Raw genomic sequence first — 14,930 nt, forward strand, 5'->3', positions numbered from 1 at the left:
AAAAATATTTAATCAAACAATCTGCATATACCCTCCCGCCCACCCCCCCCCCCCCTCACAAAAAAAAAAAATCAAAACAAAATCACAATCAATCAAAAGTAATCAATACTAGTTTCTAAATCAAACAATGATTTCTAAAATCAACCACTTAATATAAACGGTTGTTTATTTTTTTGTAGAGAATGAGGCGATTGGATTAAACTATACCATGCATAAGTGGTTTTCGGCGCGTCAGAAGTTTTGTTTTTCGCAGGCTTGATATTTTATCATTCAATTTGGGAATAGGTGTTTTAAACTTTTCCCACCACCATCCCGCTCATTCCACCTATTTTTTGGCACTATTTTCTTAAAATCCAACAATGACATCAAAAAATGTTTAGTGCAATTTTGATAAAATGAAAGATTTTATGTGTTCTTCTTTGAGCGCTCCACAAATTGTACCTGCGGGAAGAACAGGGCCCAATTTCATAGAGCTGCTAAGCACAAAAATTTGCTTAGCATGAAATTTCTTCCTTGATACAAAACATGATTACCAACCAAGTTTCAACGTGATTTTCAGGATAATCAAACGACAGCTGAATACCAGTACCAAGCAACATGCAAAAAAACGGAAATTTTGTTGGTAATCCTGTTTTTATCAAGGAAGAAATTTCATGCTAAGCAAATTTTTGCGCTTAGCAGCTCTATGAAATTGGGCCCAGGCTTTGTGGATCTTTTTTAAACATGTAATGTCACACGGTTGTCACTGAAAAAGTAGGAAATTTGAATGAACATGATCTTCCACAAATTAAAGACGTGCTTTATTCCTCTAAAAAGCAAAAAAATAACAAATTAAATAAAAGATTATCCTCACATTTTGGATGAGCACAAAAAAAAAACAATGAAACAAGCACCGATTTTATTTTCAAACTAACAGGAAAAGCACACAGATTTATGCGACAAGACATTTGCAAAAATTCTAAAATTTATAATAATTTAAAGTAAATTTCCCTTCAATGCTGCATGATTGTAAATATGATAGTTTTAATAAAACTCATGAGATGGTACATGAATCTTTTCTTGCTATTTATTTTTAAATTAAATAAACATAGCTTAAAGCTTACCTCTGAAAAAAATGTGAATGAAGAGTTATCTATGACATGATTTGGTTGTTTCAGGATTTTTTTCGTTTGATGTTTATTTTTCAACTAAACACTCATAAAAAAAACTTTATATGATTTCATTTTCGGTTGCAAGCAAAGAGGTATCACAGCAAAACATAATTTTTCAAAATGAGTCTGTAAAAAAATCAATGGACCGATCCGGCCTGTCAATCAAACTGTGCGTGTTCACCCATTTGACCAATCACAGCAATGATTGTGATAGAGATATTTGGAAATCAACCACAGAGTCCGCAGACAGGGAAGCTAAAAAGTGGGTCTGAAAAGTACAGTTTCATTAATTAGCATTCATAAATACCTCGGACAGTTTTGCTATTCCTATTGATGTAGAGCGCGTCACATGGACGTGTATAAACCTTTATTTATGACCAGTAAAAAGTGTTGAAACATAATCGTGACACACAGGCTTGCACCTGTGCTTATAAGACCCTTTCTTCATTCCTATTGGTCGAGAGCAAGGGCCGGGACAGTTGTGCCACATCACGCGATACGCGCGACGGGAACAGCATTCCCTAATAAGGAGTTGTTTACCCGAGGGCAGCAGAGGGCTTTACCATTTCATAGCTGGAGGGGTGTTGTGTTGAAAGAAATCATTGAACAATTATAATTTTTGCATTTATTTTACTTTTTGACCAAAAAGTGTTGATGTTTTTGACCGAAAAGGTATCTATGAATGGGAATCAAAGTGTGTTGAATCGGTTTTCAACTAGTGGTTTAAACCACTAGTTGAAAACCTCTTCACCACACATTGATTCCCTTATTTAAAGTAAAGTCAATTAACCTTTGTCATATGTGCCTGCCAGATGGCTCAAATGTTACACTGGTCCACGGGCCCAAGGCCAGCGATTTTACTCTGAGGCCAGAAACTTATATGATTAGACAAGTTTGTGGTCTTGTGTTTTTCAATTAAATATAAATACTTTGTAATGTCTTGAACAGAAACAAACTTTGCATTTTGACTTTCGAGTCTGAAACCAAAATCTTTTAAATCAATTGAGTAATGAAGTTAACTTAACCAAAGAGACAAATGATAAAATTGTTCTTTTACATGCCAATATGCAATTATTGTATTGTTTAAGTAAAATTATGAAATTACATGTCAGCAGGAATCAGGCATTTTTTCTCACCCTGTATTAAAACTTGATAACTGAACTTTGAGACTAAAATTAATCAAAATCTTCCAAAATTGGCAAGAAAATCTGCTCAGTATTAAAAGAATTTTAATGTCCAACTGACTGGTTTTGGAATAAAGCCCTGAGATGCTTTAAAGGCAGTGGACACTATTGGTAATTACTCAAAATAATAACTTAGCATCAAACCTTACTTGGTAGCGAGTAATGGGGAGAGGTTGGCAGAATAAAAAATTGTGAGAAACAGCTCCCTTCTGAAGTGGAGTAGCTTTTGAGAAAGAAGTTATTTTCCACGATTTTGATTTTGAGACCTCAAGTTTAGAATTTGAGGTCTCGAAATCAACCATCTAAACGCACACAACTTCGTGTGACAAGGGTGTTTTTTTTCTTTCATATTTATCTCGCAACTCCAATGTCCAATCGAGCTCAAATTTTCACAGGTTTGTTATTTTACATTATTGTACATCAAGTGATAAGACTGGTCTTTGACATTTACCAATAGTGTCCACTGGCTTTAAATTGTTTAGATGTTAAAGATTAGTTCGATAGATATAACATATTATAAGTTATCACAAAAGCACGAGTGGAATACGGAAAAAATATAGCGCTTCTGCGTCCCATTTCCAACTCGGCCTTCGGCCTCTTTATGGGACATAGACACACCAAGTTTTTTTCGTATTCCACTTGCGCATGTTATAACAAATTTATCTTCCAGTCTCACGTGAAACACGCAAAGTTTAAAATTAAAGAACGTTATTTCGCGACGAACACCATGCACGCTCACAAAGTTTAGAATGTAATTTTTGCACTGTCTGTATACGGAGCGTGACGCACTCACAATACGCACTGTGCAATCAAAACACTGGAAGTAGTATGTAGGTTTTTATACCACCCTCCAGTTCAACATCTGATTGGTGGATAACGCGTACCTGACGATAATATAAGTTATCACACAAGCGCGAGAGGAATACGGAAAAATATAGCGCTTCTGCGTCCCATATCCAACAAGGCCATGCAATATAGGTTTTTATCACCACTCCGTTCTGCGAATCTGATTGGAGGATTAGCGCATTCTTGAAGATAAAAAAAAACACACAATAGTGGTAGCACTATTAACTTTAATTAATTATAACTAATCAAACATAAAACTCTGTAAGAGCCTGTAGTAGCAACAACTATTTCATATTTTAGTTAACTTGCATCAGGGGACATGTGTTTTGCCCATACACTGACGTGTATATTCAGTACTCCTCTCCTTTCAAACGGTTTGTTATATAAAATAATTTGCTACATGTACATGATATAGAAGTAGTGTAGACATAGGGTAAACTCGAGTTAAAGGGAAGGTACACGTTTGGTAATTACTCAAAACAAATATTAACTTAAAAACTGGCTTGGTAAAGAGCATTAGAGAGCTGTTGGTAGTATAAAACATTGTGGGAAACAACTCCCTCTGAAGTGACGTAGTTTTTGAGAAAGGGGTAATTTTTCACTAAAATAATAAAAAGCACACCAATTCGTCCAACAGGGGTGTTTTTTCTTTCATCATTTTCTCACAACTTCAATGACCAATTGAGCCCAAATTTTCACAGGCTTTTTATTTTATGGTTATGATGGGATACACCAAGTGAGAACACTGGTCTTTGACAATAACCAAACGTGTACCTTCCCTTTAAAGGTACATATTGTCACATATTGATTGTTATCAACATAATGCTGATTTACTATAGTCAAAATTATAATAAAAAAAACAATAAAAGTCATATGTGAACGTTTCAGCTGAATAAAGTGTGTCTACTTTCAACTCTCAAGGTCGTTTCATTAAGAATGTCAAATCCATCCACATTTAGCAAGGTTAAGCGGGAACCAACCGCATCATCTCTGGCCGCAACATTCACAAACGGACACCCGACTCACAGAAATCTTGGGGTGTCTATACAAAAGTGAACCCCGATCCATGCAAATATGCAACATTATAGTCTGGGGAATCTAATTTGAGTGTTTACTTACGACCAATCAAGTCAGTGTACCAGACATTATTAAAACTCTACCTCCTCCCAAATGGACCAATCAGACGGGTGGATTCGGTGATTTTTTAACCTCCCTCGTCATCGCTTCGTTCGAACTGTTCTGTTGTTCATGCTCGCGAGCTCGGTTATAAAGGAAGACCCCTAGAACGACGACGGCCGTGCCGATACCGCTGAGTAACGTCACCTGATTATTGAAGACTATAACTGACAGCCATATTAACAGTGCCCTCTTTGCTGTGTTGGCAACACTGTCGAGAAAAAAATGAACAAAAACAACAAACACACTTATTTCTTATCGCTTTGCAAAGGTTTACTATTAACAATGGACACTATGTAAAGTGCTTGATGATAGGGTTATTGTAAATGCACTATATAAGAACTACATGTACATGAAGCTACTAATATTATTATTGTACAGCACCAGGTATTCACCGAAATTGACACTCATTGTCGCATAAAACCCATGGTCACTATTCCATTTATTGCATCCTTGAGCCATCTCAGCTCCCTGGGGAATACAGCCCAAATATATTCACATTCATCTCTGCCCTCACAGGTACGCATTTACTCTTTGGTGAAGAGAAGCAGTTATAGCTATGTGTTTTGCTCAACGACAAAAGTGTCATGACCTAGATTCAAACCCACACCCTGATTACTCGGCAAACAGAACATGAGATTGTCACTTTGCCTTAAAGAAAGATCATCAATCATTTTTAAAGTGTTACACCAAGATTTAAGAAATACAGATTTGCTCGCTGTCTTGCACTGTCTCATGATTTTTTTTCTTTTCTTAGAGCTACGATCTGATTTAGTTTTGAAGACAATTTCTTACCTGTGTGTGACTGGTGAGATTCGACCCATGAGTGCATACGCTGTTATACTTTGAAGATGAAAAAATAAACCATTCAGTCCTAACGCTAACACTAAAATTTGGTCTGGAAGCCCTTCTTTAAATGGATTATCCTGTAGAGAAAAAGGAACACATTTATTAGTACTAGTTGATAAATTTCATACCCAGAAATGGAGGTATACTATTTTTCAGAGGGCAAGTCCTTTTTTATATTTTTCCAAAGGGCACTTCTATGGGAATTTTACAAGAGGTATCAAGGCCAAGTAGGGCACTTAATTATTTTGATTAAAGCTTTTAATCGGGTCTTTCTTCAGCTGCCCCACGCATCTGGAACATATAACCTTAGATCTTGTCTTTGTTCCATAAAATTCAAATCTCTTCTCAAAACTTATCTTGTGTCACAGGTTTTCAAGGACTAATTTAGTTGTGTTTTTTTTTCTTCTTTTGTTTTTTTTTGGTTTCACTGCGCATTGAACACCCAGCAAGGTGTGCATTACAAGTCTATATTAATATCAAAGCTTTGCCATACAGGCGCGTCACGTAGTATTGATACTCTACGTCCACAGCTGCCATAGAGGACGTCAGCATTCTCTGTGTTCTATTTCTTCAAAGTTAATGCATGAATTTAGGTGGAAATATTGACACCAAATTTGAAATTTCCCATATGACTAGTGCAGTATCTTGCCGCCCAGAAAGGCCATGGAATGTACACAGTCACTCTTTTTGTGAACAAAGTTACAAATAATTGAGCATTTAAGAAATACATTATAAACGCGCGTTTGTTTTAAATACTTACTAGGAAATACCACGACGGTAAAAGTAAAACCACTGCAGCTGTACTTGTATAAAACTGGAGCTCAGGAGGACTATATCAGAAAGAGAGAAATAAAATAACACTTTTTTTTTTAAAGTAACCATCAACTCAACATGAACAAGATTGTTACTTTACCAAACAGTGTCTGCATTGTTCAACAATATGCAGTGTGAATTAAAGACAGTGGACACTATTGGTAATTATCAATAGATCTCAACATATGCATAAAAAAAAAACTCTGAACATTTGAGCTCAATTGGTCGTTGCAGTTGCGAGATATATTGGAAAAAAAACCACCATCGTCACACCAAGTTGTGTGCTTTCAGATGCTTGATTTCGAGACCTCAAATCTAAATCTGAGGTCTCGAAATCAAGTTTGTGGAAAATTACTTCTTTCTCGAAAACTACGCTACTTCAGAGGGAGCCATTTCTCACAATGTTTTATACTATCAACCTCTCCCCATTACTCATTACCAAGTAAGGTTTTATGCTAACAATTATTTTGAGTAACTACCGATAGTGTCCACTGCCTTTAACAGTGCGGAAAATACCTGTTTTTAAAGGTAAAGTACACCATTGGTGTTTGGAACTGTTTGATTGTTTTAGTCTTATATAAATATAGATATATACAATAAAAATAACTTGTGGAAATTTCATATCAAGAGGTCGTTGCGTTTTTGAGATGTTGCCGAAAATCCAGAACGATAATGTCCATGCAGGAAGAATAATCCATATCTGAAAAACACAATCTGAGAGGCGTTACTCTCAGAAATGTTTGGGGGATAACAACTGCTTCCATAACCACATTACCAGTACACTGCTGAAGCATTAAAGCACCTTACTACATTTTTAGTATTGTTCTTACCTATATCTGTGTGAAGATCCACTTAAAAGCTTTTTGGAAAATACATTTTGTAGACTGTGGAAAAAGAAAAGAAGAAAATTTAACACTGGAAAATATATCTTGAACTGAAACTCACGCAAGAGCAAAAACAGAAAAGCAAGGCACAAAACCTTGACCACTGTTTACAGTTTTCGACGGCACCAAAAAAAGACGAAAAAAAGAGAAAACTTGCAGATCAGCTGAAAATTTGCATGACTGGTTATTACAAAAAAAGAGAAACTGACTGGGTAAGTTTGAAACAGTTTTAGGTTAAAAACAAAAGAAAAATTGACAGGACCAGGACTTGAACCAACGATTAATGTACCTGCGCTCTACAGACCGAGCAATTCAGCCCCAAGATGGCGTTCTCCATATTAGTCAAAATCTTTATTTGGAGGGTAGGAGGTGGGGGGGGGGGGGGGGTAAGGGGGTGTGGGGGTGTGGGGGGGGGGGGGTTAGGGGGTGTGGGGGTGTGGGGGGGGGGGGTTAGGGGCCATTCAGAAGCAATATAACCATTAACTGTTGGTACAACCTGGGAAGCGGCAACCCCGAACATAGGGCTGGAATGCTCAGTTGGTAGAGCGCTTGCACAATATTCCGGAGGTCGTTGGTTCAAATCCCGCTCCAGTAAAGTTTTGTTTGTTCAAAACTTAAAACTATCAATAACTGATGTACTCACCAGTCAACAAAGTTGGTTGCTATGGCCGCCGAAAAACCAATCGCAGTGAAGCTGAGCTCGTAACAGCTGGTCAGGGCCAATCCCCCCATGACTGGAACTAATGCTAAATTAACCCACAAACCCGTCTTTTCCCGCAGCATGAGCCGCGCTATGATGACGGTGAAGAGTGGAGCGGAGCTTTTTATCGTTTCTGTGAAGGACACCGCGATATTCTTGAGACTCACAAGACCTAGGATCACGGTGGAGAACCTTCGAAGGAGAAAGTACAACGGTAATTTAAATGGATTGTCCTGTAAAAGAAAGAAACACATACACTCAGCCTGCATACATTAATTGTATTCTCAGGAATGGAATTAATAATAATAATATAGAAGTCTTATATAGCGCATTTATCTACCAACAAGGTACTCAAGGCGCTGAGTATATACAAACTTTCAGAAAGATAGGTTATATTGCAGTGATGAATTCTGAGACCCAATTATTTAGCACCTTATAAGGGTTTATAAAGTGCTACGGCGCATACAGCAGCCGCAGCCAGGAACACTGGGGCAAACCCCTTCTCTTTTCGAAAAGTGCAATGGGTTCTTTTACATGCGTTACACAACACATGGGACCAACGGCTTTATGTCCCATCCGAAAGACGAAGCAAAGTGTCCTGCTAAAGGACACAAGTGTCACGGCTGGGGATTCAAACCCACACTCTGCTGATCAGAAACACCAGAGTTTGAATTCGGTGCTCTTAACCACACGGCCATGACACAAGGTTATTCCAGTTTGCAAAAGTGAACTTCTATAGTATTGTTGAAGAGTTGCAGTTGGTTAGATTCTCAGGAATGGAATTATATTTTTTTTGAGAGGGCAAGGCTATTCCATTTTGCAAAGGGCACTTCTATGGGAGTTTTTGAAGAGGCAGCGAGGCCAAAACTTTTTTTTCTTCTTTTTTTTTCTATATCCCGGGGGATAATGGTTTATTCACAACATTTCACAAAAACGTACATCAGATTGTCAAAACAAACATACAGTATTAGTGAAAGCAAGACACAGCGTATTTAAAGAGAATTAACCCTTAGAACATTAATCTTGAAAAAGAACAGAATAGTGATCCCATTTATGATAGAAACTGGCCAACTTATTGTTACAAGTGGAAATAAATTTTTCCATGGCATAATAATTTTTGAGTTCTGTTTTGAATACTAAGAAGGATGGTTTGTTCTTGGACATTTTCATTTTGTAGATATGCAAACGGCAAATTAATAAAATAAGGTCAGTAGCTTTACACTTAAAGTCTGTTTTGCCAAATAAAATGTTTCATGGTCAAGGATGATGTTACGCTTAGTCTTGTAATTAATCCATGAAGCAACTGCTGTCCAAAAAGAAATTGTAGCGGCACATGAGCAAAACAAATGAACAAGAGTCTCCTCCTGGCTATTACAAAAAGTACATAAACTAGAGTCCAGCTTTTTTATTTTGAAAAGAAAACTGTTTGTGCCTAGAATTCTATGAATAAGTCTATACTGGAACCATGGCGAGGCCAAGACTTAACTAGAGACTTGCCAAACAGACATGTCATACGCTATACTCTATGTCCACAGGTGCCATAGAGGGCGCCACAGCAGTAGAACGGTAATTTGCACATTTAAAGCATCTCAAAACTCCTTCAGATTGTATATTATTTTTTGTTTTTACCCATACACCGATGTGTGTTAGTAGCACTGTATACTCGGTACTTTCCCCCCCCCCCCCCCCGAGTCCTGTGAAAAAATATCACAGGCATATTACTGGGGTAGGATTCAGCCCAACGACTTTTGCAATTCTACAGCAGTGTCTTACCAACTAGACTACTGAGGTTGCCCGGTAGCTAGAGGCAGTTTGAATACTATGTTTTGGCAGCGGGTACCGCAACGACATAAGAGATGTTACTCGGGTTCGAATCCCTCCCGAGTAAACATGCCTGTGATATTTTTTCACAGGACTCACTCTCGGGAAAGATTGTACAGTGCTAACACAACATCGGTGTATGGGTAACAAACCAAAATTAAATTACTGACCTCATGATACCCAGTATCACCATGTTCCATAGGAACCCTTTGGGTCGTTCATCTTGGCTCTGATGACGGTACAGACAACAGGGTACGTACATCTTGAAGAAACCGCAGATAGTGGTCACAAGCATCTGAGTTGAACCTGCAATGCAAACAACCAATATTATCACTTGCAGCACTCTCCTTTGGTAATATTGTCAAAGGCCAGTATCCTCACTTTGTGTAACCCAACGCATCAAATAACAAGATCTGTGAAAAGTTTGACTGAACTGGCCATCAAAGTTGCAAGTGAGTAATGAAGAATTGTTGCACAAACTTGTGTGCTTTTCAGATGCCTAATATAAAACAGGCTTCTTTAAAGGAACACGTTGCCTTGGAACGGACGAGTTGGTCTATAAAAAGCGTTTGAAACTGTTCGTTATGAAATGTACATGGCTAGAAAGATGTTTTAAAAGTAGAATATAATGATCCACACAAGTATCACTCAAAATTGCACGGTTTTCTTTTTACGTCGCGAACTATCACGGTCGGCCATTTATGGGAGTCAAAATATTGACCCCCATAAATGGCCGACGTGCTAGTCGACGAGGTAAATGGAAAACCACGCAATTTCGAGGCATGTTTGTGTGGATCTTTGTATTCTACTTTTACAACATCTTTCTACCCATATGCATTTTATAAAAAACGGTTACAAACGCTTTTCAAAGACCAACTCGACCGATCCAAGGCAACGTGTTCATTAAATATTTGAGGGAGGAAATTCCTCTTTCTCAAAAACTACATAACTTCAGAGGGAGCCGTTTTTTCACAATGTTTTATACTATCAACAGCTCTCCACTGCTTGTAACCAAGTAAGTTTTTATGCTAAAACAATTTTTTTGAGTAATTCAGTGCCTTTAAAACAGTGGTCCTTTGGCCACATGCCAGCTAAAATACATGAGGACCAGTACAAAAAATCATTGAGTGCGCCAGCACATGCATGGCTTTGAATGGTCGCGACTTCGACAACTAGCAACTAATTTTATATTCCAAAGATACATTGCGGCGAACTGTTTGCCACAGGCGCAATATAGTAAAATTCACGCTGAAAGGATTGATGGATTGTGTTTCGCTCGATGTCTGATTGTATTTGGTAGGCGCTTTATATTACAGAAAATTGGCTAGGACTAACTACTTCAGCTATATAGGATCGTAATTAGCTGCACTTCTGCGGAGTCAGTTCTTGAAGTGGTCTCAACATTTCGACTAGCTTGCTCTAGTTATCGTCACTAACTTATATTGTCGTGAATAGTCGTGAGCGACAGAATTGGTTCACTAAGCAGGAAGTGGCTTCTTTTTTTGAAGTAATAATATATAGGATCGCAATTAGCTGCACTTCTGCGGAGTCAGTTCTTGAATTGGTCTCAACATTTCGACTAGCTTGCTCTAGTTATCGTCAGTAACTTATATTGTTGTGAATAGTCGTGAGCGACAGAATTGGTTCACCAAGCAGGAAGTGGCTTCTTTTTTTGAAGTACTCCAATCGTGGTGGTATGATTACCCGAGTATTGAAAAGCGGAAGCCGCAACTCGAATAAGCAATCAATAGTTGCTATTGACATTAGTCGCACTCGTCGCCCAGGCCTAATATCAATGTATAGACCCTACTACATACTAACCAAGCATTCCAGGTTCTCCACCAAGTGTACTAAGTATATATTTGTTCAGGAATAGCGTACAAAAGCTAAAGAAATACCAGAGTACAAGATATGCCAGTGCCCTGTAGGTCAACAAATTGTCTTGTCTGGAGTTGTTTCTTTTTATCCTTAATCGAGGCCTCGGCTTCTTGTAGGAGTGCATGCTACTGTTAAGGTTCTGTGGATGTGTCCGCCGTGGCGATGATGGCACCTGGTGGTTCGAGCTCGAGCTTGCCAGAGATGGCGACGGCGGAGGCGTGCTCGATGAAATCCGACGCGGAGAACTGACTTTGTCGTTCAGATCTGCGCTTCCGGTCTGGTGGATCGCAGAAGCTGTTGACGCCGCGGCAGCACTGCTGGCGGCGATCGCTGGGGATCCATTCCCAGATGAGTACCTAGTCCGCACAACAACATTCTCCAAAGGATGTGGTCGGTGCCTTGTTTCAGCGTCAAGACCGTAGGTAGCAGATTGTTGGTTAGGTAGTACCTCCACGCTACCCTCAATCCCAACTGCTGTATATTCAGTCGCCATGATGACTTAAAAAATAGTGAAGCTTCTAAATGCTAGGATTTATTTCTACAGATCCCTCTATACCCTAGACTTGTGTAGGCTAAGTCTCAGGCATATCCTTAAATCCAAGTTTTCCCTGTCCTGGGATTGGATGGGAAAAGCTGCTTCTTTCTGGAAAATCAGGTTCGGACAGGGAAGTCGGAGTTCATCTGCTGCTTCTGTTGTTCTAGCCATGGATGGGAAACATCACAGTACGGGCGTTCCAGTCTATCAAAGACATTTGATGAATCGATTAGCTTATCAAACCTGTATTGTATGGAAACATTCAAATGCATAAATTATTGTTATCATTCATTCTTATTTTATCTTTCTGGCAATGAAGCCAAAAATGTGCTTGCTATGATTATGACATGAACCAGAAACACTGCGGTTAACCCCTATTCTCCCACCATCCATTTAAAAGTAAGTGTTCAGGGTTCTTTTATGTGAATTACATCGATAAATACTATGTTTTTACTACCATGTTTTTATGATTCTATAATTTTCATGGTTAATAAACAATGAATGTTTTGAAAGGTTGGTGCTTAATTGTGACGATGGTTTGTAAAACATATGGTTTTAAACTTTCAGGTTTTATGAATTATGATGCTTCAAAGTTTTTGTGGTTTTAATGTTAGTTATAAACCATCTGGTTTTCTTATTTAATAGCTCAATGACCATGGATAATGGTTTTATAATCTATATTTTGTTAAAAATTCAAATCAATGTTTTATAATAATTCATAATTTATCAACTTTGATTTGAATGTAACTAATATTCATTTGTTTACAAATTATTTATTATTGTTAAATATTCATGTGTTCATTTTATTTAAAAAGCACAAAACATTTACTTTCTTGGTTAGGCAAAACACACAAAAAGTAATTTTGACGGCATTTAGACATCATCACTTTCTATTTTGATTTCATAATTTACATCAATAAAAATCGTTACAGAAACCACAGTAAAAAAAAAACATGTCAACAAACAACACATAATTCACAAAACAAATGTAATAAAAGACGTTAAACAGAAAATGAAACAAAAAAACCTACCGTTCATAGAGGGCCGCATACTACGTACTTCTTTGACATAATCAATATAAACATGATAAATGGAGGGAAACATTGATCAATCATGGATGAACAAATACACCGTGGATAAATTCACGCCGCACGACAAGAGCCTAGACCAGCAGCAGTCAGGTGGTGCAGATGTCAGCAATTTCCTGACACTACAAGATGGTACCCGTGCCTTGGTTTGATGATTGATTTGAGAGAACGAAACCAGCGGATATTTATACGTACACGTGTCCGCTGCACCAAGCTGAAGCTAGCCGCGAATTCTCAGCCGCAAATTCCCAGCCGCGAATACCAGCCGCGAATTCTCAATTTACGGCCGAAAAGTCCAGCCGCTAATTCGAGCCGCCACGCCAGCCGCGAATTTCTATACCAAAGTAGTTTCACGAAGCGACAGGATTTCCTAAGTTGTTCATCCACATAAGCCACTATTTCTTAAATTTTGTAAAATCATGGCAATTTTGAATGTTGGTTTTGTAAAATTTTGGTCATAATAACAAAATGTAGGCCAAATTAGGTTAAGATAATTGAATTTTAAATGCTTTAGTCGATCCATCAAACTATAATGGTTACATATCGACTTTCTGAATATCAGTTGTTTTGAAAATAAAATAAAATAATAAACATTGCATTGAACGAAATCTACCTAATGTGATCCACAGATAATAAATTTAGTGTTAAATCTTTTAGACACTAAATTAATATTCCATTGCAGCTTTACTAGGTCATCTAATTAGTTCCTAATTACATTTATTTGGCAGGTGTTTTTTGTTAATAGCAAAAGTAGTCACTTTAAAACGCAATTTACGTTGCATAATTAACAAAAAAATTAATTTTAGTGGTTTAATTAGGCACCAATTAGATGGTCTAATAAGCTGCAACGGAATTTTTCGATGTGTTACGAAATGGTCTTAATGATTAAACACTAAAAAGTAACAATTTGTTAATTATCTGAAGTACATTTTGTTTTAAAGTGACTACTTACATTATTTCTTTGATAAAAATTCACTTCAAATTAGACAAAACCCACAACATATAAAGTGTTTCATTTAAGAATTAATTAGTTGGTGTAATTAGCTGCAACGGAATATTTCAATGTGTTATGAAATGGTCTTAATGATTAAACACTAAAAAGTAACCATTTGTTAATTATGTGAGGTACATTTTGTTTTAAAGTGACTACTTACGTTATTTCTTTGATAAATATTCATTTCAAATGAGACAAAACTCACAACATATAAAGTGGTTTAATTAGGCACCAATTAGATGGTGTAATTAGCTGCAACGGAATATTTCAATCTGTTATGAAATGGTCTTGATGATCAAACACTCAAAATTAATTATTTGTCAATTTTGTGAGGTACATTTTGTTTTAAAGTGACTAAGTACGTTGATTTAGTTAGTAAAAATTCCCTTCAAAAGAGACAAACCCCACACAATATATTAAATGGTAAAACTAGGAACAAATTTGTTGTTCTAATTAGCTCAACGGAATATTTAGATGTGTTATGAAATGGTCTTAATGATTAAATTATTTGTTAATGACGTACGGTATTTTGGTTTTACGATTTTCTTTTTCAAAACAACTGCAGAGAGTCGACTACGTTACTATTAAAGGTTGATGGATCGAATAAAGCATTAAACAATCAATTATCTTACCCTAATTTGGCCTCCATTTTGTTATAATGAACGAAATTTTACAAAACAAATATTCAAAATTGCCATGAGTTTACCAACTGAAACCATGGAGGTAGGAATCCTACCTCCATGACGAAACTAAACAAACAGTGGCTAAAGTGTGGGTGAACAACTTAGGAAATGTTGTCGCTTCGTGAAACGGGAAACGCGCGGCTGGCGTGGCGACTCGAATTAGCGGCTGGACTTTTCGGCCGTAAATTGAGAATTCGCGGCTGGCATTCGCGGCTGGGAATTCGCGGCTGAGAATTCGCGGCTAGCTTCAGCTTGGTGTCCGCTGCCTACATACCAAAGCCAAGCCAAAGACGGTCGCGACTAGATTGCGGCTATGGCTGTTTCTAAG

General features: G+C 37.5%; 1 protein-coding gene across 1 annotated transcript; it reads right to left on the bottom strand.

The window, feature by feature from the left end:
- Positions 1 to 64: 64 nt before the first annotated feature.
- LOC139950676 (solute carrier family 35 member E2B-like) lies at positions 65 to 13,047 on the bottom strand. The gene is made up of 8 exons (XM_071949465.1): positions 12,869 to 13,047; positions 11,246 to 12,080; positions 9,595 to 9,730; positions 7,547 to 7,795; positions 6,850 to 6,903; positions 5,967 to 6,036; positions 5,153 to 5,283; positions 65 to 4,568 (listed from the first exon to the last, which is right to left on the bottom strand). The coding sequence occupies exons 2-8, from the start codon at positions 11,793 to 11,795 to the stop codon at positions 4,361 to 4,363; spliced, it is 1,398 nt and encodes a 465-aa protein (XP_071805566.1). The 5' UTR covers positions 11,796 to 12,080; positions 12,869 to 13,047; the 3' UTR covers positions 65 to 4,360.
- Between the last annotated feature and the right edge of the window lie 1,883 nt (positions 13,048 to 14,930).

This window comes from Asterias amurensis, chromosome 18 (genome assembly GCF_032118995.1).
Source record: "Asterias amurensis chromosome 18, ASM3211899v1".
NCBI lineage: Eukaryota > Metazoa > Echinodermata > Asteroidea > Forcipulatida > Asteriidae > Asterias > Asterias amurensis.

Coding starts and splice junctions, on each gene's coding strand:
- LOC139950676 (XM_071949465.1), bottom strand. CDS start 11,795: ATGGCGACTGAATATACAGCAGTTGGGATTGAGGGTAGCGTGGAGGTA. Junction 7,796..9,594: donor GTGATACTGGGTATCATGAG/GTCAGTAATTTA, acceptor TCTCCTTCGAAG/GTTCTCCACCGTGATCCTAG. Junction 6,904..7,546: donor GCAACCAACTTTGTTGACTG/GTGAGTACATCA, acceptor CTTTTTCCACAG/TCTACAAAATGTATTTTCCA.